The following is a 26,940-nucleotide window of genomic DNA, read 5'->3' as shown; positions in this document are numbered from 1 at the left end:
CATGACTGAAGTCTTACCTGACTTGAGATTTAGCTCCTTTCGTCAGAAAAGAAGTTGCTCTCTCTGATCTATTGCCTTTCAGCTCACATTTAATTTCACCTATTGACTCTAATCTGTGGCCAAAACAAACAAGCCCGCCGATGCTGCAGGGAAGCCGGCACCTTCCAAACAAAAAAAGAGTGGTGCATAATGTTTTAATATGCAATTAATTTAACAGCTTCCCCTGAAGAAATTAGCAATCAACGCCGGTGTTTGCAGCAGTCAAAAAATCTAATTATGAAGAACCCTTAGAAAGTTATATGGAGGCGGCTGGCTCATTCATTCCCTGCTTAATGGTGCCCATAACCGCTAAATAGTCCAATGTGTCTGGCTTTTATGTAAATCACTGACCAATTCAACGCAGGGCTAGGAAGGTATTTTCCTGCCTTCAGCTTGAGTTACATAATACGTTGCGCAAGGCATGCTATATTTTACCTAAGGGCACCCACAAAATATAATATGGCTAATATTCCCCATGTCCTCAGTTAAAAATTAAGGGCAAATCTATTAAGAATCCCATCTGCCCGAGGAAATCTCCTGCAGAGATTTGCAGTGCATTTCTTCTTTCGCACCTGCATGGCACTTGGTCCAGGGAAAGAGCAGGGTGGAAAGTGTGAAGGTTTCAGCCTCCAGTCATGCGTTTAAGGATATAGGCAAAAACCAGAGGCGTAGCAAGGGGGGTGATGGGGGCGGTGCGCCCCAGTGCCCCCCCCCCGCGACTCCCAAGCCGAGCCTCCAGCCTCTCGGTAAAAAGCCCGCTCGGCGCAGTGCACCACATGACTAAACTGTTTCTGGTGCAACGGTACACCATGATGGGAAGCCAGAGCGCACGGAAATGCCATTTCCCTTCCCGCCGCAGCAGTACCTATTCATCTACTTGCACTGGTGTGCTTTCGAACTGCTAGGAGCTGGGACAGAGCAACAGGAGCTCACTCTGTTGTGGGGATTCAAACCGCCGATCCGCAAGCTCAAGAGGCTCAGTGGTTTAGACCACAGTGCCACCTGCGTCCTATTGTTAACAGGGGAACACTTAAGTGATTTAAGTGTTATGTAAGTTGCAATGCAATAGAGTTAAACATAAATAAGCTGAGTCACATTAAGAATCTTAAATGTGCTTAACTCTGCAATAGATTGTGCCTAGTATTAAATATTGGGGAACGTGCGTATTATTTAGGTTTTTTAACAGAGTGATCACAGCCAGTGTGTTTATGTAGCAACATGTTGATGATAGTAATACTAATGATGTTATTCTTTTTAAAAGGCCCATATTGGTGGCGGCTGTTTACCAGCAGCTAATTTGAGGAAGGACAGATCGTGAAGCTGAGGCTCCAATACTTTGGCCACCTCATGAGAAGAGAAGAATCCTTGGAAAAGACCCTGATGTTGGGAAAGATTGAGGGCACTAGGAGAAGGGGACGACAGAGGACGAGATGGTTGGACAGTGTTCTCGAAGCTACGAACATGAGTCTGACCAAACTGCGGGAGGCAGTGGAAGACAGGAGTGCCTGGCGTGCTCTGGTCCATGGGGTCACGAAGAGTCGGGCACAACTAAACGACTAAACAACAACAACAAAAATTGAGGAATATTCATAGGTCTGTGGTACAGTAACTGCATTGCATGCAGAAGTTCTCCATTTCAATCCTGCCAGCCAGTGTAGGCAATACTGAGCTAGATGGATCAGTGATGCTGACTCGGTGTAAGGCAGCTTCCTATGCTACTGATGGCTCCCCAACGAATCATGATCTATTACAATAAGTAATATATAAATAAGTGACGACATTGTTTCACGATCATGTTATTATACGCAAATCCTTGCATTAAAATATCCAGCTCTTCCGACATACTACGCATGGTTTGGGCTCAGAAAGCCGGGAGTGCTTCCCTTTGTGGCAGAGCTGGGTGCCACATGCCTTTGTGTACTCGATCACAGCTGATGACACGAGCCATCTGAAAGAGCAATTTTTTACAGAGAGGAGCAAAGGATGACAGCTTTCACTGATTACTTGCCAAGGCCAAAGAAACAGATGGAAACACTGGCCTCAAAAGGTCTACAATCACAGGAAAAACAATGAAATGACTGGGTCAAAAGTGTAATTTCTTTCTTTTCTTTTCTTTTACAAAAGGTACTTTTGGAACATATACTCGTCCTTTATTGTCAGGCATTGCCCTATCATTAGGCAGAGTGAGGCAGCTGCCTTAGGCGTCTGAAGCAGGGAGGCAGAGGGAAATGGCAGGCTTTTGGAGGGGGAAAGGATATATGCCACACAGTCGGCTGTCACCTCCGAAGACATCCTGCTCTCCTCTGATGTGGTAGAGAATGGTGTACCACGGCTGGTGTTGAAGTAATATTCAATGGCCAACCGTATCAGTTTCTCTGAGTCAGGTGTGAGGAACCTTTGGTCCTCCAGAAGTTGCTTAACTACTACCGACATCTTTCCTGGCCATTGGCCACGCTTGCTAGGGATTATGAGAGTTGTAGTTCAGAAACATCCCAAGGGGCAAAGCTTCCCTATACTTGCTCTAAGTGGAATAGGAGAAAGGCCCACCATATTGTCCCTCACCTCAGGCAGCAAAATAACTTGGGCCAGCTCTGTTACTCTATGTTGTCTTCAGGGTGCATATCTTATTGTGTTTTCTTTATTTCTGATAGGATTGACTTCATTGGCCTTCTTGTGGGACATCGGACACTGCAGCATCTAGAGATGGGGGCTCCAACTCAGTGGCAGGGAATTCTCCTCCTCCTACCCCAATGTCAAGCTCCTTTCCACATTCACAAGAATCCATGTTCCTGTAAGACCAATTGCAGTTGTTAACAGTCGTCAGCAGATTTAACCACACCTATCACCCAATCACCCATTCCCACCACCCTTCTGAGTAACACCCCTCCCCACCCTCTCACTCTCATATATAAGGGTCTGGTGACTTCTGTTTCAGTGTATCTGAAGAACTGTGCATGCACACGAAAGCTCATACCAATGACAAACTTAGTTGGTCTCGAAGGTGCTACTGGAAGGAATTTTTAAATTTTGTTTCGACTACAGCAGACCAGCACAGCTACCTACCTGTCACAAGAATCAAGTTGGTTCCTTTAAAAAGCTAAACAATTTTGTGGGTGTCAGGGATTCTACTTTTTGAAATATGGCAACCCTACAAGAATACAATGTTAATATAAATTCAGCATGGATCAAGAGGTATGCTTAAAATCTCCAAATCTGGGAGAGTTGTGTGCAGCTATTAACCAAATGAAAAACAACAAAGCCAGTGGACCTGATGGGATGCCTGCTGAAATCTTCAAAGTGGGCGGAATTGAACTTGCACAACAACTTCACAAGCTCATCGAAAAAATCTGGTTACAGGTAGGTAGCCGTGTTGGTCTGAGTCGAAGCAAAATAAAAAAATTTCCTTCAGTAGCACCTTAAAGACCAACTAAGTTTATATTTTGGTATGAGCTTTCGTGTGCATGCACACTTCTTCAGATACACTAGAAACAGAAGTGTCAGACCCTATATATATACAGAGGGTGGTGGGGGTGGGTGGGAATGGGTGATGGGCTGATGGGAGTGGTAAACCTGTAGATGGCTGTTAATGGCTGCTGATGGCTGCAATTAGTCCTGGGCTGAGGTGCTAAAGAAAGCTTGATCATGCATAATGAGATAAGAATCCGATGTCTCTATTCATCCCAGGTGCTTCCATGGTTTTAAGCTTGGTAATGATTTCCAATTCAGCAACTTCTCTGAACGGTCACTTACGGACCCATTGTTAAAATCGTGTTTATGGAAGACAATCTTACTCGGCTACGAGTGATCGCCAAAGAAGAAAAGAAGAAGACTTTTCGAAATATGGCAACCCTACAAGAATACAATGTTAATATAAATTCAGAGTGGATCAAGAGGTATGCTTAATTTTTTTTTAAAAAAAGATAGTACCACAGTGTAAGCATCGACCTCTCCACCCCCACCACTGTAAGAAAGAAGAAATGATCTCCCATACAAAGATGTAAACCTGAAACCCAGTAAATTGTGACGCTTATGCTGTAACAAGCCAGTGGAACAATTAAAAAGACATGGCATTTCTTCAAGGCAAGGGGGTGTAACTCTAAGAAGCGGGGGACATGATTGAATGAGCACAGGCAATTTTCACAGCAACTTGCTGTTGGGTTTTTCCGCCAGAGGAATAATAAATTGGATTTAGTGGGTCACATACAGAGTTATGGTGAGAACCAGATGTGTGATACTTCCTCTATCTTTCGGGAAACAAGGAACATAATAATGAAAACATTTGCTATAGTTCAGTCTGCTTCTAAATGGAAAAGCCTGTTAGGAGGGTATCTGAACAATTCTGAGTGGAGGTGAGCAGCCTGTTGTGCATGAGGATTCCATCCCCCCCGCTGAAACAAGAATGCATAATGGTGGCGGCCAAAAATTCGGCACTTTCATTACACATTCAGGTGGTGCTGGTGACCAATATTGGTGTTTTGTTTGTTTTCCAGAGCATTTTCAAATGATTTGCCATCTGTGACTGAAGAAAGGGACTGAATTTTAGTTACGTATATATTGTTATAAGCAGAGTTGCCACATGTCCTCAGGGATAAAATTTGGGACAAAATTGCATTTATTTGCTTTCGATGGCCGTCATAGCGTCCTCTCTCTTCTTTGCTCTTAAAAATATGGCAGCCCTAAAGTATTGCAATGCTTTCTGTGTGGAACCAGCCTTAAAGATATATGGAAGCTTCAGCTGGTGTTCCAATGCACATATAAAACATTACCCATGTGCTTCAGTGAAAGGATAATCTTCTACATATGCCTCCCTTTGCTCAAAATGATTGCTGTGTTGCTGGAACTCTAGCTGGTATTCTGTAGTCTGACTAGCCTTCATTGGGTTGAGGAAATCCAAGTCAGTTGCGTATCGTGTTGGCTTGCATCTTATCCAATGTACCTTGGACACAATAAATGCTTGCATTTCCTTTCCTACTTATTCTATCTTGATTATTGTAGCATACCCATCCCCTTCAAACTTTCCACACACATCTTTGCTCCCCTAACCTAACTGTCCTCTAAGTGGACACATTTATGTCAAACAGTGTCCTTAACCTGCAGCAAGCTTCTTAAATTATAAAAAATAAAACTGTATTGGTGGTGCAATATTTGTGGTGTTCTGTTCGCATGTGCTGTTCAACACATGGTGTGGCTGTGATCATGTGGAACTGAGATGTGCAAACCAGCCCTGCATTCCAGTTATAGTTTTTCCCTTTAAGGATGTGTAAGATGACAAGGATTCTTTCTCTCTAGAGCTGTTGAGTGCAGTCTTAAAATGAGTCAGATGTCAGCAGTGTGATCCGCTTTGTTTCTACATTTGCTTTGTAGAATTTGTAGATGTTGTCTAGAAGATGCAGTGTGCATGGCCTTTTGGCCTCTCTGTTTAGTTTTAGTTTCTAAAGGAATTTGGCCATGGAGTTAATGAGACACATCAAAGAAAATGAAGGGGAGGGGAAGGTTGGGAATAATGTCCATTTCCTTGCCACTCCTGCTTGGCTCTTGTCAATGATCAGAACAAAATCATACCAAGATTAGGACTTTACAGAAATTATGCTTGTTTATTTCACCAAATGGACATAGCCTTACATGGATGACAAAATCAGATATTGTATTGTACCCATGTTTATTTGCATTCAGTTTGCTTTTAGAAATAACAAGAATGACAAATGCATGTGAATTTACAAAGATGTCTTTATTTTGAGTCTGTTTTGGAAAATTATCCATTTCTTTAAAACCATATTAAATTATTAAGATGTCCTACAGTACAGTTGATAAAAGTGTTCCACTTGAACTTTGTGCAATACAGGTTTGTTGGCACCAAAAATATTTTTTAAAAAAATAAAATAAAATAACTGTTGTCAGAGAGGGAAGAAGTCACTGAATGGAAGAAAGTTATATATATGAATGATATTGGACTTTAGGTACATTTTAATGCCCAAGTTGAGCAAGAGAGATCTGTGTGTACAGAAAGCTTGCTACATAGGCATATCAAATGCAGATGTCTTGATCCAGATCAACATCTTTGGGTACATTTTATTGTTTGGACACACATTGACATCGTTACTGTATTGCAATGATAATTCACCCCTTATCTGCTCTTGTGCAAACCTTCTTTCCCCATATATACAGCTGGACCCAAATCATTGTGTGTAAAATACTGTGTGTATTGCTTGTCACGATAGTGAGATCTGTAGTATAGATTTTTTTGTGCTTGTTTATAAGAACCATATCTCCATAAAACGCCCTGTGGAACGTAACTAGAGCTGTTCTATATAGCATGAAAACAGGAAGATCAGCCAAAAAGAAAGAAGGGAATAGCACACACACAAAAATCAGCATTTATGTTTGTTAGATCAGACTAAGCTGAATAGTTGGGGAAAGGTAAGATCAATAAAGCTGCCATTGAAAATTACAGAAAAAATGTATTTTGAGATAGAAGAACTTTCGACAAGTTAACAGAGGCTTTCTTGAGATGCTGCACTGCAGAGCGGCTGTGGCTCAGTGGTAGCCCCAATGCTCTGCATGCAGAAGTCACCAGGTTCAATCCCCGGCATCTCCAGATAGGGATGGAAAAAACATGTATTCAAAACCCTGGAGAACCACTGTCAGTGAATGCAGACTACATGAACCAATGGTGTGCCTCAGTATTAGACAGCTTCCTATATTCCACTGAAGATGTGCATGCAACTTGCGCTTTAACAGTGTAAGCGGAAGTCACTCACTCATCCAGCCAAGAGTACATGAGCTTTCATTACATCTGGTGCCCATGCATGTCACCACAAAAAGAGATATAAGACTTCCCCCTGTAGTTATTACCCCAGCAACACGGTAAGCAGATGTGAAAGCAATTCATGCATCTACTTTCCCGATTGGCGATTTGAAAAACCACCCTTATTGAAAGCCGGATAAAGTGATGCCAATTTGTAGCTATTGGAAGCAGCAAGCCTTGTCTTTGTCAGGGACTTTTCTCTTTACGGGAGACACTCAGCAGCTTTTGCCCATTGCAAAAAGCAAAGCACAATATGTTGGGTGAGCTGTATCAAGGTTAAAATACCAAGTCGTCAATGTTGAATATCCTGCCTACTCTGACACGCAGAAAGTCTCCTATGTGAGCAGGCATCCCATTCACTTCAATGGATAGGGCGTCTCTGTAAGTGCAGAGTTCCTCCATTAAACTGAATTGGGATGCGCTTTTTGGTGGTTGCATTGGAGCTCCAGGCCCTGTAAGGTACTATCATGAAAAACTGTACACACACACAAATACACAAATCTAATTTGAACCAAGTAAAGTTGTTAAGATAATACACTTGCTCTCCTATCGTACAACATGATTCAGGCCCATGATAAATACACACTTTAATACTGCCAGTATATCACGAAAATCCATGAATAATATGGAAACGTTTGGCCACAGTCTAGAAAAAACACTTGATAAGCTTTTGGATTTCATCCTCTCTTCCTGCTCCTGGGGGGGGGGAGACTCTTGGATACAGAAGCTAACCAAATCGGCAACTGAATTTTGCTCCAACACTGATGGTTGGGATAGTGTATTTCTAGCAGTGGGCTAGTTTAGGAGTGCAGGGCAGGCCATGTGGTCATCATAGAATTATAGAGTAGGAAGGGACCCCGAGGGTCTTCTAGTCCAACAGCCTGCTAAAGCATCCATGACAGACAGCCATCCAACCTCTGCTTAAAAACCTCCGAAGGCGCCGAGTCCTCCAGTTCCTGAGGGAGACTGTTCAACTTTCGAACAGCTTCCACTGTCATAAAGATCTTCCTGCCCCCCCCCAGCATCTGCTGCCTGAGGCAACTGCCTTGCTCTATCTACTGGTTGAGCAGCCCGCCCCCCCCCCCCGGCTCTGTCAAACCAAACATTTTTGGGAACTTGGGATAGCTTCAAAATCCGCTTGCAGTGCAGTGTGAGAGGATGCTGTACAATGGGAGAAAAGCCAAAAGTCTCAGGGTTCTAGATTGTGGCAGATGCAGAGGGAGGGGTGTGTGGTGGGTGTGGGCCACCCCAGGTGTCACCACTGAGGGGGGGGTGACAAAATGCTGGGCGGCACTCACTGCAGGGTCTGCAGCGCGCCCGAGCCACGCGTTTCTCCTGCCCCGCCCCTGGGTGCGCCACCCCAGGCATCCAAGTGGCTTCCTCCGCCGCTGGGCCGATGGCAAGCTATGTGCCACTAAAAGGCTGTACAGTGGAACCTTGGTTTATGAACACCTCGGTTTATGAATTTTCGGTTTATGAACACCGCGGACCCATCTGGAACGGATTAATTCACTTTCCATTACTTTTAATGGGAAAGTTTGCTTCAGTTTATGAACGCTTCAGTTTATGAACAGACTTCCGGAACCAATTACACCCATGTTTCAGTTTATGAACGCTTCAGTTTAAGTACTTCGCGGACCCGTCTGGAACAGATTAATCCACTTTCCATTACTTTCAATGGAAAAGTTCGCTTCAGTTTATGAACGGTTACTCCGCGGACCGTCTGGAACGGATTAATCCACTTTCCATTACTTTCAATGGGAAAGTTCGCTTCAGTTTATGAACGCTTCAGTTTATGAACAGACTTCCGGAACCAATTGTGTTCATAAACCGAGGTACCACTGTACTGGAATATACTCTGTCTTTCAGCAAAAGAGACATTTAGTATCACCTTGCATGTTACTGGCTTAAATAGAAACAAAAAGCAGTTGGGTCTAATCTGGGCTAAATTCAGCAAACATTAATCATGGCCAAGTAAATCCCACTGAAACCAATGGAGCTTAAATAGATTGCATTAATGCACCAATAAAACAGTCACATTCCATGCCTTTTCTCTGATATTTGACATGATGAATTTGCAAGATTCTGCCCATTACCCTTCATCTGCATTTTACATTTCAAGATAGTTTCTCTATAATAGTACAAGATTCAAACACAGCTGTTCCTTCTTTTTTAAATATATATATATATATATATATAAAACAAAAGGATGGCATTTGGTCTGAGGAAAGAAAACTCTGAAAATATTGGTTGTTTAAACCCCATTTGACACACCAATCCAACCAGAGAAAACCAAACAGTGTGCATTCAATGATTCCAAAACTTACTTAGACGGAAACCTTACCAAGTTATGTGTGCAGGTGAGGGACAGGGTCTTGCTCACAGCAGGAATGCTGCAACAGGTTGTCTGGCTGAACAATCAAGCTGCATTCAAAACTTTAAAAACAGCTTGCCTGTTTAAACAGCAGCAGTTTAAAACTCCCTTGTGCACACCTTTAAAATTGCAACTTTAACTGATTTTTAAAAAAATCAACTGCCTATTCTGGCCCAAATCTAATGACATTATTACTTCTATAAATGGCTCAAGTCCAAAAAGCTGCGTGGTGACTCCAGGAGGCTGGGATTAACCTTGGAGTAAATTGAAAAGATCCTGGTATCTGTGTATACTGCTGATGGCAGTACAGTATGCTTCTTTCATGTCAGTGGCATTGTTCGCTGCCAGGATGGTACTTAGCTGTACCAATGACTGAGCTACCTAAGCATTCTTTAAATGCACAAATCCTTGCGTACTAAGGGCATACAGGCCCTTAAGAGTAAAGACTTTAAAGGCAGGGACATCAAACTTGTTCTCTGCATCTTGCACCTGTTGGACTGTCTGCACCCGTAATCCATCTGCCCATACACCGAGACTTAGATCTGCAGCTCTTCTCCAAGTGCCCCTGTGATCTGGAGTGAAGTGAGTGGCAGGCAGGGAGGGAGACTTTTTGGTGGTGGTGACCTGCCTGTGGAATGGCCTCTGGGGGAAATCTCGCTTGCTCATGCTGCTATCGTTATTGTGATGCCATATGAAAAACCCCTCCCCAGGTTTCTTCATCTTTGCAATATTTAACTCTCTTAAGCCACTTGAATCTCTCTTTGACTGGAGGTTTGTTTTATTATCATTCTGTTGTGTTTACTATTGCATTTATATTTTCCTTTTAAGCTGCCCTGGGCAACGTATGGTAGACCAGTCAATAGCTGGAAACCAGTCTGCCTGCTGCTATAGTCTTTTGCTCAAGATGGCCAATTCCTGACCCAAAGAGAGCTCTTTTGGCTTTTAATAGCTGCTGAGAAATGACATTAGCACCTGACCAAATATCCCCTGGCCACGTGACTATTAAATTCACAAGAGCACCTTTCAATGCTGTTGCTACCAGTTATGAGTGTATTTCCTTCCAACATAGACAATTGATTTGAGTAACTCAATACTGTTGCAATGAGTCTAGCACCCAACTCATCATTACATTTACTTATAAGTGAAGTTCATTGCGACCCTATAAAATTGTCTGCAATTTTGCTAGGCGAAAGGACAGCGTGGAGCTATCCGCACGTGGCAAACTGTGTCGTAAATACTTACTGCATGACTATCATTGTGGGTTTCTGTGTTCTAATCTAACTTGAATGTGCACAGCTGCCACTTAATCTTACAAACAGATCCCGCAAATACACAACACATATAAATACATTAATATCCATACACATTTATACATAACACAGCACTACGAATATTAAGGGATGCAGTGCCTACTCTATAATAACTGTCTCTTGTTATTAAGATACAACTAAAGAATAAATGCTATTTTATATATAAATATATACACATACACACTCTCTCTTTCCTTTAAAAGTTGATGGCAGTAGAACAGCAGCTCAGGTCTATCCTGAGTTATTTTCGATTTATGAAGCTGAACCAGTCCCACAGCAAAATGGAGAAACGCCCACAAGTCTATTAATGCAATTGCTGTGTGTACTGAAGTCTCCTTTTGATGAATCCTAGCAACAGTTGGTTCTTCTTCATGGAGGATATTCATAGCCTTAATTCGGAATTTAGGAGGCCTTTATCACATATGCAAACGTGAGCTGGATGAAAATCCCCAACATTGGCTTGAGCTTACTTTGTCCTTTATGGAAAGGTTTTGTTTGTTTGTTTGTTTGTTTGTTTTTAGATGTAGGTTCACTGGGATTTCATAAAGGCAAGGGAGAACCAATTGTCAGTCCGCCACCTCTCTTGGCTGAAAGCCATGGGCAATGGAAGTATGTTCTCTTTACCAGTTTGTCTATTGCCACTAATGGTCTTGAGAACACAGGCCTTTCCTCAAGCTCACATCATCCAATCCAATTTCCCCAGTTCTTCCTTTTCCTTTCTCGCCTTTGAAAATAACCTGGGGGAGAAAAATATTTATTTATTTATTAAATTTATATACCGCCCTATACCCGGGAGTCTCACAGAATAAAATCAAGATACAAAATCACAAAATGCATAATGAAAAAATAAAAACAACAACCCAATAGCCCCCACTATTGTGAACTGTAACATAGAAAGTATGAACCAAACTGTAGCACAGCTATCATCCCAGTGTAGGAAAATGTGTGTATCGGTGAAAGACAAGAGGTTGTTTTACCATGAACACATAGGTTAGACTGCATCACCTGTATTTTCACAGCAAAATGAACTCTCAAGTCACACCTTATGTGTGATATTGATGAGCCTAAGAAAAAAATATGCAAAGAGAAATATGATTTATATAGCATATTCTTAGAAGCTGCCTCCGGTAGAGATAGGTCAGCACCACTTTGATAATCAGAAAAGGTCCCCCCGATCATGCCACATCCTGCAGAAATACACCACATGATCACATGGAGAAGGGCCTTCTTGGTGGTGTCATACATTTTTAGAGTGGGCTTTCCTCAAATGTCAAAGCCAGTATGCCTATGAATACCAGCTGCTCAGAATCCTAAGTGCAGAAAATGTTGTTGTACTTGTAGCAGGGCTGCCATATGTCTGGGACATATATGGGTATCGCATGTTGGAAATAGCATCCGGGCAGAATTCCCCAAAATTGGTTAAAAACCCATGGAAAATCCAGTCATGTTGGAAGTGTTGGGTTATCTGGCAAAATTCCATAAAAATAGCTCCAAAACTTATTTTTATTTTTTGGGAGATTTTGCATAGAAAGCTCAACAAAAAAGTCAACAATTTTGCCTCCCCTCCAAAGAAGGAAGAAGAAGAAGAAGAAGAAGAAGAAGAAGAAGAAGAAGAAGAAGAAGAAGAAGAAGAAGAAGAAGAAGAAGAAGAAGAAGAAGAAGAAGAAGCAGCAGCTCAACAACCAGCTTGTATGCCAACCCTGGGCATCAGGTTGGCTACTCAAAGAAGAAAATGTTGGATTAGATTACCTTTGGCCTGATCAACAGTGTCAACAGTGTTTGCATTTCACCAATTCACCAAGGTTTATTTTAAGGCCAGTTTTGCTGCTTCGTGGATGTTGCAGTTTGTGTGTGCATGCATCTATACCAGGCGCCCCCAAACTGCGGCCCTCCAGATGTTTTGGCCTACAACTCCCATGATCCCTAGCTAAGAGGACCAGTGGTCAGGGATGATGGGAATTGTAGTCCAAAACATCTGGAGGGTCGAAGTTTGGGGATGCTTGATCCATACACACACAAACTTGATTTGTTTTATCATGTCACGAACCACCCTGCTGATGTAACTGAAGGTGGTATATAAATCAATCAAAAAAATAATAAGGGTAAAATCTAACCATGACTTCAGTTCTGATCATCTGTCTTCTCAATGCATCTGGCTTAAACACTCTAAAGACACTGATACAATCCCTGCTCTTACAGAAACCATGAGAACTGCCACCATCTTCATAGCTCATGCAACCTGAGTTTGATCTTAAATATGACAATGCCTCTTGTTTAATGGCAACAGCGAAGGGAGACATTCTATTTCAGGGAGATCTCTACTTCCTGCCAACATGGATTTCTCCCAACAGCAAGGAAGCTGATGACTGCTTTTGAAGTACAACAGGAATGCTGTCATCTATGGTAATTAGGAGAGACTGGAGAACACATGGGCCACAGGCAGCCATGTGCTGTTATAATCTAATATTTTTTTAGCTCGGCATGATCGCAAGGATGAACGTAACGAAAGGATCTGAAACACCCCAAAACTAAAAGAGAACCCCAAATTATTTATAAGCACAGGCACACCAACAAACCACTGTTTATTGCAGCATGAATGTGTGATATGGTTGAGTTCTCCGTCCTCTGCCTTTCTTCCCCTCTTGCATTCCTGGCTATGGAGGAGACATTGTGGTTTGTTAAGCCACAGTTTCCTGTGACCAAACTGGGAATGGCAATTATTCTATGTCTAGGAAGGAAAGCTTAATTTTTAACTTTTTATATTATTATTATTAACCATACCCAGGAATCTCAGGGATTCAAACCCAGTAGCCACATTTTTCAGCATAATAGTTTAACCCATGTGGAGTTTAGTAAAGAAGAATGTCACCCCCCAGGAACTCCCTTTGTCGTGCACCTGAGAAGGATACTCACACTCTTGATGCCAGATCCTTGCAGACTTATTTGTGTTTGCCTCCAGCCATGACCGCCATTCCTTCCCCAAACCGCTGGTCCGTGAGCCCCTGCCTTTCTCACAAAGACTTGAAGTAAACCAGAATGGATCCCAGACACTTTATGCCTGAAGGACAGACACAGATCCCCAAAGTGACCTAAATGGCCAAGAGGAAGGACCAAGCGTGCAACTTGCCCCGATTTTCCTTTGGGTTCAGAGACAGATAAATACTGTCGTCCTATAATAAGAGAGAGAGAAAGAAAGAAAGAAAATGTTTGACTCAAAATGCTCATAGTCATCAAGCTTAAACTAAAGGACAAGATGGACACCTCAGGCTTTGGGGCCAAATGTGGACACCTAGGCATCTCTAGCTGGTGCTCTGAAAAGGTCACAACCCCTCACTGGAAATGCTTTGCACTCTGAGTGTTTTAGCCTGGCTGGAAGGTTGTACTCTGATAATGCCAGCATAATGTAACCAGCAAAAAAGGTAGTGTAAGTCCAATTCCTTCTGAATGGAGTTTGGAATTGGAGTAACTTACCCTAGTGTGAGGGACGCAGGTGGCGCTGTGGGTTAAACCACAGAGCCTAGGGCTTGCCAATCAGAAGGTTGGCGGTTCGAATCCCCGCGACGGGGTGAGCTCCCGTTGCTAGGTCCCTGCTCCTGCCAACCTAGCAGTTTGAAAGCACATCAAAGTGCAAGTAGATGAGTAGGAAGTGGGAAGGTAAACGACGTTTCCGTGTGCTGCTCTGGTTCGCCAGAAGCGGCTTAGTCATGCTGGCCACATGACTTGGAAGCTGTACACTGGCTCCCTTGGCCAATAGCGCGTGATGAGCGCCGCAACCCCAGAGTCGTCTGCAACTGGACCTAATGGTCAGGGGTCCCTTTACCTTTACCTTTACCCTAGTGTGACACATGTCAACAGAACTTATGCCGGCTTTCTATAAGTCTTTAGTTCTCTTGCAGTGCAAATAAAGAGCAGCAGCAACAGAACAGTGTTAATAACCTAAGACTTTGTTCATACATCAGTTGCTTGGATGTATGGCCTGAACTTACTGTCTGAAACTCATCCTGGGAGATTCACTTAGTTCTCTGAGACTTGCTCCCTAGTAAATGTGCATATGATTACAGCCTTAGAGTCCCACCCATTATTATTATTATTTTTTAAAAAACATGTCCATATTTGTAAAAATTGCCACAACCCCAGTAAACATGGAATAAGACTCCAGTACTCCCTAGTGTCCACCCCCTTGCTGCCAAGCATGTGGGATTCATTTGAAGTCATTCATGCACCTCTTCCTCTCTGGGATATTATCTGTTCAAAAGTCATCAGCTGCTAAATGAAAACCAGAAGACTGGCACCATTCAGAAGAGCCAAAATAAAAAAGCATGTAGTATCAATCATTTATTTCAGGGGCCTTTCATGTAAGAAGTCAAAACTCTGCTGAATGAGTCTTCGTGCCACATAAACATTAACGTGGATTTCTTTATTTTGATCTCATTTTATTAAGTGTTTCAAAAGTTGGGGGGTGGAGTTCCTAACAGGATACGAAGTGTTTATATGAAAGTGGTAATAGAAAAAACAATCAAACCTACAAAACAATTGCCCTGATCCAGCAAGATAGATTCATGCATGTAAGCAAGTCTCATACATACACATGCAGAGTTTCGGTTCAGATGCGTATCTCAAAGAACATCCTATTTTTAAACATGATACTCTTTTAAGCATTATTGAACTGGCTAGAGACACCAGTTATTGTGAATGTCTAGCTGCTTGTAGCAACAAATAGATAAGAGACCCACATTTCTGGGCTTAAATATCCTGAGTATCTTAGGAGAAATGCACACTAAAATTGTGGTGAATTGTCATAAGGAAATTCCATGAAATGTGGTAAACTTGGGTAAACCACTGAGCCTAGAGCTTGCTGATCAGAAGGTTGGCGGTTCGAATCCCTGTGACGGGGTGAGCTCCCGTTGCTTGGTCCCAGCTCCTGCCAACCTAGCAGTTCGAAAGCACATCAAAATGCAAGTAGATAAATAGGAACCGCTACAGCGGGAAGGTAAACGGCGTTTCCGTGTGCTGCTCTGGTTTGCCAGAAGCGGCTTTGTCATGCTGGCCACATGACCTGGAAGCTATACGCCGGCTCCCTCGGCCAATAATGCGAGATGAGCGCGCAACCCCAGAGTCGGTCACGACTGGACCTAATGGTCAGGGGTCCCTTTACCTTTAAACTTAAGACTAGGAAAAAATGAGAAACTGAGAGAAAAAGAAATTGACATCTGTCAATTCCTACTAAAGAATCCACACACACACACCCCAAAAAACCCTGGAATCAGCCCTACACATTACCTCCCCTCCACAAAATCTTTTAAGTCTGGAATAGAATTACCTAACGACACAACTGGGTGACTGTTCAGATTGCTTGTTTCTTGCCCCTCAACCTTTGGTGATACAATTGGCTTGAAATAAATCCAAGGAAATCAAGCAATACCTGAGGCATCTTTCACAGGCTCCCAGTGCAAATCATCGTCTTTCTCCTTCATCCACCCGCACAGACCACCATCAAAGTTACAGCTGTGAACCAGAACACCTGCAGGTCAAAGGTCAAAGGTCAAAAAAAGCGTAAGGTCTTGATTGTTGGAGCTGGTGATGTTTATAGCCTAAAGCCGGTTGGTTAGAATTTATAGCCAATGTTCATGGGGGGAAAGTGATCAAATCAGATCTGCAAAGAGAAAGTTGGGCCTGTGGATTTTATTAAGGCTGCACTGTGTGTGTGGTTTTTGTTTGTTTTTTGTAAAAACTGTCCCTAGTGCACCTTTAATGCTAGTAAATGTGACCCATATTTTTATGGCAAGCACAAATACTAACAGTGACTATGTGTTTCCCAACAGTTGTGTTTGCTGCGGGGAAAATACAGCACACACTTAGTAGCATCAACTGCAGCCAACTACGGTAGATTCATTCTATACTACAAGCAGTTGGAGAATGCTGGTAAAATATTTTATCTATTTTATTTCATCCCCCCCCCCTCCATGGAATCCAAGGTGATATGCACATGGTTCCCAGGTGGCCCAGGCACCGACCAGCCCTGCTTAGATTCAGCAAAGAGGTGTCTTCAAACCCTTAGACCCTAAGGGGTTCCTTAGTCCATTTTCATAGGTGGCACCAAAAAAGTGTCATGATGACCCCTGTATCTGCAAGTGGTTCCCTCACTACGAGAAGCCAAGTTACAGGGAACCAGGCAGAGGGCCTTCTCGGTAGTGGCACCCACCCTGTGGAATGCCCTCCCACTAGAGGTCAAAGAGAACAACAATTACCAGACCTTTAGAAGGCATCTCATGGCAGCCCTGTTTAGGGAAGCTTTTAATGTTTGATGGATTTCTGTATTTTAATGTTTGATGGATTTTTGTATTTTAGAATTTCTGTTTTGTTGGAAGCCGCCCAGAGTGGCTGGGGGAACCCGGCCAGATGGGCGGGGTATAAATAATAAATTATTATTATTATTATTATTATTATTATTATTATTATTATTATTATTATTATTATACAAGAGGACTGCAGGGACACCAGACGAGGAGGCAGGTCACGATCAGGGCTCAGAGTTTCAAGTCAACGGATCTGAAGGGTGATGTGTCTCAGCGCCAGATTGTAGGCCAGTTGACTCAAAGATCGCATTGCAAATGAAAGGAGTAAAAACGTTGCATGCCCACACCATAAGCCATCAAGAAACACAATTAAAAGAAGATGTGAGAATTGTGGTGGCCACCTGGATCATCGTTGGCTTCTTCGTCATCGGCACTAATCCCTCTTTCAATTTCAAATGTTTCAAAGAGATTATTGCTCACTCCAGGCTGGCGTGGAACTGGGGGAAGGGGGAAAAAAGGAAGCTATTTAGAAGGAATGAATGCAGTAGATAAGGAAGTAGGCCACTGAGTAATTCCAACTTTAACATTAAATAAATAAGGAGGGAATGCTTTGTCCTCCCGGAAAATTCAATCTATTTAATCGCATTTCATACGTGGATTTATAGCCCCCACTCAACAACTTATACAGTAACATTTATCTGGTTTCTGTCAAAGGTAAGTTGAAAAAGCTCAACAATGTTTTGAACTTAGCAGACTGTGCCCCATAGAAAACTTTTACTGTCTCCTTCTCCTCCTCTCCTATCCCTGACATAGCAATTGTTATTATGGCGCCATTTCGAAACACAGAGATGCTGCCACTGCAATGCAACCTTTTTAGAGCAGTAGGATCTTAGAAAAAGTAATCAATTTTGTCATGAGCCTTTTGCAGACAAGACCCACTTTCAAATCCAGTAGGTACACATGATTACCAGGTGTGCAGAAATCATTTGAAATGCCTGCATTCTGCTGGCTTGTGTCCAACTGGTTGTGTGCAGGATCTAATCGCAAGGATCATAGGAAGCTGCCCTGTACCGAGTCACACCACTTGACAGATCAGTATTGTCTCAATCAGAGCAAACATAATGTGCTTTAAAATATCCATCATTTCAAAGTAGAATCTCACGAGTTGTAGATTTTGAAGGGATCCCAAGGATCATCTAGTCCAACCCCCTGCAATGCAGGAATCTCAACATGCGGTCCCTCAGCCACTTTGAAACCATCCCAGACCCTGCTTATCTTTGCAAATGTGCTAGCAGTTTTATTGCCCCACTGGATGCAACCTTAACTGGTTAAAACCTTTTACTATGGAGAAGAAATGCGGTCAAATGCCTTTTTGTGTACAGTATGTGAATTCTAACTGAAGGAATGTTGCAAAGGATACTACATGAGTTATGGCTTTCATACAATATACTCCGCACATGAGCCTTGTTGTCATGTATCTTGAGTGGATATAACAGGGGAAAGAACCAATAAAGTTATTTCTTGCACATCTTCAAAGAAATGAGTTATGTACCAGAATATTTACTGTGACCGCTGTACAGTGGTATCTCGGGTTACAAATACCTCAGGTTACAAACACTTCAGGTTACAGACTCTGCTAATCCAGAAGTACAGTAGTACCTCAGGTTAAGAACTTTACCTCAGGATGAGAATGGAAATTGTGCGGTGGCAGCGGCATGGCAGCTGTGGGAGCCCCATTAGCTAAAGTGGTACCTCAGGTTAAGAACAGTTTCAAGTTAAGAACAGACCCCCCCCCCCCCGGAACGAATTAAGTTCATAACCAGAGATACCACTGTATAATCATAGATATCTAGCCATATTGTTTTAATTTTTTTAAACTATTCTATATGACATCTGAATGCCTAGTGGCCATTTTATCCCCTTATTATCTCTGCACAGCATGTTTGGCTTTCAAAATAAGGTTGACAAATAAACAATACAACCATTGTATTTATACAAGTTAGCCTTCATTTAATAAAAGCTTTCATTGCTCTTCATTTTTTTAGCTCTTTCCCCCCTTAAACACATTTTTGTTAAAACTGAAGGCAGAACTAATTTGTTTGAACACACAACTCTAACTTTGCAACAAATAAGGATGGATGGGGAATCCTGTGACAGATCTCCCAATATATGCACAATTCATATAAATTAAAAGTAGATGACAAAAATCCTAATCAGAAACTGTTTAAATTTCCCATTTATTTCAACGTATTATGTTCATTAAATGTAATTTTGATGTTTTCTGCATTCTTTGGCAGAAGGGTGGAGTTGTGGTGGAAATGCTTGGCTTGCTAGGGCAGCATATTAATTCCAAAAAAATTAACAAAAAGTAAATAAAGATCTCTAGAAAACAGGAGTGCCAAGGGGAGGGAGTGGGAACAGAATATTTTAAATGGCTAATTAAAACCAATTTTTCACTCTGCCTTTTAATCTTGAACGCTTTTATCTATTTGCCAGTGGCTGAATTTGGTTGGGAAAGAGTTGTATTGTGGTAAGCCATGATGAAGGGTCTTGGTTTCAAGTTGATTCAACGGGGCAAAAAGAAGCTTACTCAATGCTGTGAGAAAACCTGAGCACTAAATATCAGCCATGGTATTAAAGATATTGTTAAATTAGTACTTTCTTGAGAGAGAGGATGCAGAAAAGGAAACACAACCACCCTATGGGCTAATAGAAAACTCATTCTCGACTGCTGATCCTTGTGTACTCAAAACTGCCATCTGCACACAAGGAGGAGATATCAGCAGGCCTCGGGAGAATGGCAATACTGAAAATCTTTAAGACAACACAAGAGCTTAGTGAGTGGGCTTACTGGGCATGGAATGCTCATTGAATTTAGCATTCAAAGTGCTGATTTTGACCCCTAAAGCCTTAAATGGCTCGGGACCGCAGTACCTCAAGGACTGCCTCTCCCCATACGAATTGATCTGGTTCCTGAAATCATCATCTGAGGCCCTTCTTCATGTGCCCCCTCCACAAGAGGTCCAATGAGAACAGGCCTTTTCTGCAGTGGCTCCCTGTCTGTGGAATGCTCTCCCCAGGGAGGCTTGCCTGCCACCTTCACTACATATCTTTAGGCACCAGGCAAAAACATTCCTCTGTAGCCAGGCATTTGGCTGATTAAACAAACCATAGCCTTTTAAATGTGTTTGTGGGAGGTGGGTGTTATTGGTTGCTGTTGTTGTTAAGATATTATTTTGTATTTTCATTTTGTATTTTTATACTGTAAACCACCCTGGGATCTTCAGAAATAATAATAATAATAATATATTTATTTATTTATTATTATTATTATTATTATTATTATTATTATTATTATTATTATTATACAGGTAGGTAGCCGTGTTGGTCTGACGCAGTCAAAACAAAATAAAAAAATCCTTCCACTAGCGCCTTAGAGACCAACTAAGTTTGTCATAGGTATGAGCTTTCGTGTGCATGCACACTTCTTCAGATACACCAGACCCTTATGTATAGTCAGAGGGTGGGGAGGGGTACTTCTCAGAAGGGTGGTGGGAAAGGGTGATTGGCTGACAGGAGTGGTAAACCTGTTGACGACTGTGACTATACATAAGGGTCTGGTGACTTCTGTTTCAGTGTATCTGAAGAAGTGTGCATGCACACGAAAGCTCATACCAATGACAAACTTAGTTGGTCTCTAAAGTGCTACTGGAAGGATTTTTTAAATAATAATCATAATAATAGTTGGCCAAGGACACATCTCAAATAAAACTCCCCAAACTGGTCCAGACTGAAGGTATGAAACTGAAGATGTAAAGAGGACAGAATCTAAAATCCTTCTTACAGAGATTATCACCAAAGGAGCTATTTTAACTAACACAGAGTATTGAGTAACAAATTGTCTAGGCAAATGGGTTTTGAATACAGAAGGAAAGATTCCCATAACATACCCTGCACAAATTTTCTTTCTAAACTGAGAGGGCAGCTGTTTATTGTAGCTTTGGATAAAGTTAATTATGGTGCTAGTTTTGAGCGTATGTTGCATCTTCCTATTATTTAACGGTTATGATTTTCTTTAAAAAGATTTTTGCGCTGCTAACAGGGTCCTCAAGGCAGTTCGTAGCAAAACACAATTATAGTATGAACATTAAACAAAAAAGAAAATCATAAAACCCGCCGTTAGTCATCACCAATTAAAATAGCAAAAAAGACAAAAACTTTTTTAAAATAAAAATAAAAAGAGTTGCCCAATTAAGCAGCTCAAAAATACCTGCAGAAAAAAGTAGATGCCTTTCATTGCCCTTCTGCTCAGGACAGTTTCTGTGGGTTGGCTTTTTTGCTATTAGCCAACATGCTTTTATCCTGGACTGTCATCGACAGTCAGGGACAGGAAGATCCTTGGCAATTGATGCGTCTTTATACAGTGTGTCTTTTAATTTCAAGCCACTTTGGGTGATAACCTTGTCAGAAAAGAAATCAGGGAGTGAGCTGAATAAAAAATATTTGCTAGGGGGGAAATCACTGCTCTGAAATATTTTGGACCAAATTACACAAAGAGTTAGCAGTTTTATTTAAGTAGTTTGTTCAGGATCTGGGCGCAATCCTTCTTGAACAAAAAGTAGCTGGAGGGGGGCAACGGTTCTGGAAAGTTTAACTTTCTCCTTTAATGCTACTTGGAAGTCGGTTGGCTCAGTTGGTTAGAGCGTGGGGAGAGAGAGAGAAAGAGTGAGCCTTGCCAGGCAATATTCACCTAATACTTAAATTTAAAGCTTTATTTCATTGTTCACGCTATTTTTCAAAAACTGCCCTTGAGTTAAGTTAATAAAAGGCAACATAAACTGGCCCTGGGCTCTCTGGAAAGAATAAGGCCTTCTTCTTCTTCCTTAGGGCAACCACCATAGGAATGCTTAACCAATTGTTAGCATCCAGAGCATGAAAGGAATCTCGTGTGTAGAACACACAGCTGTGCCTTTGCTTCCATGTATATCAACTAAAGGATAGCATTTGGTTAATGTTGCCTTGACATGCGTATATCTGTAACTCAGAATGTCAAAACAAAATTTAAAAAAATTCCTTCCAGTAGCACCTAAGAGACCAACTAAGTTTGTCATTGGTATGAGCTTTCGTGTGCATGCACACTTCTTCAGATACACTGAAACAGAAGTCACCAAACCCTTATATATAGTGAGAGGGTGGGGAGGGGTAGTGGGAATGGGTGATTGCCTGATAGCTATGGCAAACCTGTCGACGACTGCAATTGGTCTTACAGGAAAAAGCAAGTGGTGGAATGGTTAAATATAGCTTTATCACATATAATGAGATAAGAATCCAATGTCTCTATCCAGATCAGGTCTCTCCATGGTTTTAAGTTTGGGAATCGCAGTATGGTTCCTTTTTATTTCAACAAGAATTGTACGTTCCCAGATTGTGACTTCATTTCCCTTAAACCTTTTGTTGTGTTTTCTTTCTTCTGTCCTAATTTATCAAGCCCTCGTATCTGCAACATGTATTTAAAAGGAATAGATATCAAACCAGATAGTCGTTTCCACAAGGGGAAGAGCTTAACATGCCTCAAACTGTGCTGCTGGGAGTTGCTGAAACCAAGCCAAAATCACTCCCAAAGCCATTAAGGAATGCACTTGCCCATCTGCCGTGAGATAACAAAACTCACATACTATTTTGCTCAGCGATGCTCCTGTTTATGAGGCTGAAGAGCAAGACTTGTCCAAATACCAACCCCAAGCTCTATAATTAACCTCAGTCCTGGTGCTAAAGATGAAACAGAGTGCTGGGTATTTCTTGGCAGGCATGCTGAAATGAGCGAGCCAGCAAGTGTCATCTGCGGCATGAAGTCAACTTGGCATAAAAGTAATGCAATATCAATACAGCTCTCCGAAAGATACTTCCTCAAACGAGGAGCATCCTTACAGCACCACGAGCTTTAAATGTGTCTCGTTTTTGGTGGGCACATTCCATAAAGCAGGAATCAAAAGTTATTTTTAATTTGATTTTTGCAGTTGCTTAGCAATAAATACCTAGGGGATGACTCTGTGGATTCATGGATAAGAGCATTGTGCCACTTAAAAGCTTGCACTCAAAAATAGAAATGGGGCCAGTAAAGTCACCGCTTTATCTCCTTCGTATCCCTCATTTCATTCAGTCGTAAAGTGGAAGAAACTTTCCATAACAGAGCAACCTGCTTGATTCGTTGCCTTCCAGATTTTTGGTTGAATGCTTTCATTTTTTTTAAAAAAAAGCATTTAACCAAAGTCACAGTGGATTTACCAGTTTTAGCTATGGCACGAGACCCCCAGGCCTTGAGTGACCAAAACTACAGTTAAAGCTATTTACTGTTTTACGTGTTGCATGAGACTTCTAATGTTTTTCATGTACAGAATGGCAAGGTTCGTTGATAGAAAAAGATTCGGTGATACTTACTAAAGACATCTCCTCGTGGTTTCTGAGGATCGATTGGTATCCTGTTGTCAACGGTGAATCCCTGCGGAGCTGTAGTTTCACTAGGAAAGTGCAACGGCTCTTTAGTTGTAAGTCGTGGTGTTTTTGTCGTTACAGGCTTGGGCGGAGTTGGGGGCGGTGTTGGGGGCCTTGTGACTGGTGGGAGTCTTGTCACTGGCTTCAGAGCTGGCCTTGTGGTTGCAGGCTTGGGTACAAACCTGGTAATTGGTTTGTGTGTCGGCCGCGTGGTTGGCTTTGGGCTGGGTCTCATTGTTGTCCTAAAAGGAGGCCTTGCTGTAGCTGGTGCATTAGGTGGTTTGATGGGATGCCTCTCACCACCAGTTTCAGGTATCCTATTTGTCATGCCACCGCTGCCTTTAGGAAAGGTTGTATTTCCCTTAAATACGGTATGTGGGCCAGATGGATCAATCATAACTTTTGGAATAGCTAGAGGGGGGGAAACATGGATGATGTTATCTCTCGATGCAAAGCATACCAAGGACACAATTGAAATATTCAGAACTTATGTTTGCTTCATGATTATATGCATAGCTGCCAAGTCTCCAATTTTTCGTGGGAAACCCCCATATTTTAAACCATTTCCCGCTGGCAGCCCAGATTGGGAAAAATCCCATAAATCCTCCGGATTTCTTACCTGCCAAGGAGGTTCCATTTTGGGTCCTGCCGCTGCCCGGTTTCCGGTGCCCAGACATGGGTAGCGCGGCACCGGAAGTCGCTTCTGTGCATATCCAGACATGCGTAGAAGCGACTTCCGGTGCCACTCTGCCCATGCCTGGCCACCGAAAATCGGGTAGAGCAGCACCGGAAGTTGCTTCTACGCATGTCTGGACATGCATAGAAGCTACATCCGGCATCACCGGCGCCCGATTTCCGGTGCCCAGACATGGGTAGTGCGGCACCGAAAGTCGCTTCCACGCATGTACGGACATGCATGGAAGCGACATCCGGTGCCGCGCCTCTGCTGATCCCGCATTTTTCAGCGGGAGACTTGGCAGCTATGATTATATGAAAAGCATCACATTACTCACAGCTTTTGTTAATACCAGTTCCTCTCCTCCTCTCTTTTGCTTTTGAAATGTGATTGATAATATTGCTCATACACACCCTTTCATAATAATGAGAATGGTGTGCAAGGTTCAAGCTGATCAATGGTCCCTAGACTTTATTCCCACGGACCACTTGAAAATTGCTGAGGATCTTGGTGGATCCTGTTGCAGCAATTGTAACGTGCTGTGCTAGATGCTGTTTTTTCATGGTATTACCTGAATGAAGTTTGTGGACCGCTAGTCATCCACAGACCACAGTATGGGACCTGGCCTTTTCAGGGATGTGCTTGAAAACACCGAATCAAGTCTGACAGAACCATCACACCCAAGAACCCACAAACTGAGCACATGAAAAGCATATATGAATACCTCTGAAGTGAAGGAAAACTGTAAGTTTTGAAGAAGAACTATAAGTACAAGCCTATCTGGCTTAAATGTTAAGGTATTTATTCGGGGTGGGGTTAATTCTACATATATGAATTGGCTTAAGCTGCAGTGCCATAAGGCGTGAATTGAGTCCCTGATGCTGAAATGTGATTCTATACTTTGAAAGAGTTCCCCAGGGGAAGAGACTGGCACCTCTGCGGTTTCTGTAGGCCTAAATTACCCATGTTGTGATATAGCCCCATCCCACCAGGATAGTCCTGCATTGACAGAGCTAGGCTGCATGGTGGTGCTTGCTAAGCAACATCAGTAGGCTGTAGCAGCATTGGTGCAAGGACTCAAGCTGTCTCTGACCCTACTCTTAGGATGTACGCCAAAACATAGTGGAACACTTCTATTACCGTACTGGCCTGAATATAAGCCTCACTTTCCCCCCCAAATTCACGACCTTACTACTGTAAGCCAGGAGTGTAGGGCAAACAGCGGCAGGAGCACAGCAAAGCAGCACCCACCCTGCGCATAGTCCCCCGTCCTCTCCCCCAAGGCCAGGAAGGGAGAGAGCGAGGAAGGGGAAAGGCCGCTGACAATGCAGCCTATATTTGGAGTTTGGTTTTTTTCCCTTTCCCACCCTCCTATTGTAAAGTGCAACTTATATTCGGGCCATCACGGTACAACCTGTGTCTCCTGCGTCCTTGGCATTAGCCACTAGAAATGTGAAGCAAGGCTCTGGAGATTCACAATGCAATGTGAGAATTTACACAGCAGGTAAGTCCAGACTTTGTGTTATGTCAAACAAAGTTCCACTCAGAGTCAACCCATGTTCATTAATTTCAAAGGGTCATCTCTGGGTGATGTAATCGGGGTTGAAGGGAGGACATTTTTAGCAGCTTCTTCCTAGCAAGTATAACGTGCGCTTTTGTTGTCGTTTACAGGCTTCATCTATAAGGTAAATACAAATAGGCATCTAGCCTTGACATAGAATAAATAACAAATAACAATCTTTTCAGATGACTGAAAACACTTGGTGTTTTAAGAGCTATAACCACATCCTTACTTCCCCACAAAACTGAATAAACCAGCAAAGGAATTATTGTTAAGGAAGAGGATTTATCATTTGCTGCAACCGTTACATTGGTTATCTGTCATCCAAACGTCTAAGCGTTGAAGCCTCACTGCATTAGGAACGGTACAAAGACAGACAGAGACCATCCCTTACCCCACATTTCCCTCTGATATGCCATCTCAGAGAGAAGCACATTAAAAGGATCCTGTTCACCTCTGCCACGCGCCTCAGCTGAGCCAAAACCCGTCTCATTTTCAATAATATTGAAAGCTGGTGAAAGATTTAGCACTATCAGCAAGGCTATCAGTCGTGTTCTCGAAAGAAAAGACATCTTTGAAAATCACCTATTTGGATCCATCAAAGTCTTTCATGCAGGTTGCCCGACCAAATCAGGTTTCTGTGCAGTCCAACAATAACCACACTACCAATCTTGTTTCTTCACAATGACAAGCAAGCACATTTCTCATTCGCATGCGGGAAATCCATCCCAACAAGCAAAGCAAAAGAAGCCAGAAGCAGCTTCTCTTGCACAGATTCTCAGATCTCTCTTAAAAGCTAGTCACATGCTGTCAAAAGCAGGCAGGAAACACTATTGCTTCTATAACTTTATAAACTCTCTAACTTGACAAACTCAGAGGTGACTGTACCATGCAAAGTCCCTACAAGATTTCAACATGCTTAAGACAACAGGAAGGAGTCATTTGGGAACAGAATGTACAAATGCAGGGGTCTATAAAGTCATCTTTAAAGGTTTTCTTCCTTTCTCCTGTGTTTCTTGACATGTAACTATTTCCAGTGAAAACAGTGAACATACTATGCTTCCTTATATTGAATCAAACCATTGGTTCACCTAGCCAAACTTCTTTTCAGGTGGCTTTACCTCTCCAAGGTTTCAGAGGGCTACCTGAAATCCTAAGTACAAAGCATTGAATTTGGAGCTTCCTGCACTCTCTGCCACTTTAACTTGCCACATTGGCCAGGTTAAGCCAACGATTTCCAAATGTTCATTTAAAATCAAGCTATAATTAGAGGAGATGCTTCAAGGGAGGCTTCCTGAGATGGGCACTGAGGCCCTGAGCTGCTAAAAGCAACAGATAGTGCAAAGTAAGAAAATAGCTTTCAGCTGAAAGAGGGACTAGTGTGTAC

General features: G+C 42.4%; 1 protein-coding gene across 5 annotated transcripts in view; it reads right to left on the bottom strand.

Moving 5' to 3' along the window:
• Positions 1-5,748: 5,748 nt before the first annotated feature.
• The window catches only part of NPNT (nephronectin), a 72,235-nt gene continuing 51,043 nt past the window's right edge, over positions 5,749-26,940 (bottom strand). For 4 of the 5 annotated variants that reach the window (XM_035111819.2, XM_035111820.2, XM_035111821.2 and 1 more), the window contains 5 exons: positions 23,263-23,727; positions 17,226-17,321; positions 15,951-16,049; positions 13,442-13,698; positions 5,749-11,265 (listed from right to left, as the gene is read on the bottom strand). In XM_035111819.2, coding sequence (XP_034967710.2) covers positions 11,170-11,265; positions 13,442-13,698; positions 15,951-16,049; positions 17,226-17,321; positions 23,263-23,727 — 1,013 coding nt within the window. In that variant the 3' untranslated portion in view covers positions 5,749-11,169. The remainder of the gene's footprint in view (positions 11,266-13,441; positions 13,699-15,950; positions 16,050-17,225; positions 17,322-23,262; positions 23,728-26,940) is intronic. The other variant, XM_035111822.2, reaches the window with a different exon arrangement.

This window comes from Zootoca vivipara, chromosome 9 (genome assembly GCF_963506605.1).
Source record: "Zootoca vivipara chromosome 9, rZooViv1.1, whole genome shotgun sequence".
In the NCBI taxonomy this organism is placed as follows: Eukaryota; Metazoa; Chordata; class Lepidosauria; order Squamata; family Lacertidae; genus Zootoca; species Zootoca vivipara.
The sequence above is the reverse complement of the archived record's forward strand: the minus strand, read 5'-3'. Positions and strand labels throughout refer to the sequence as shown.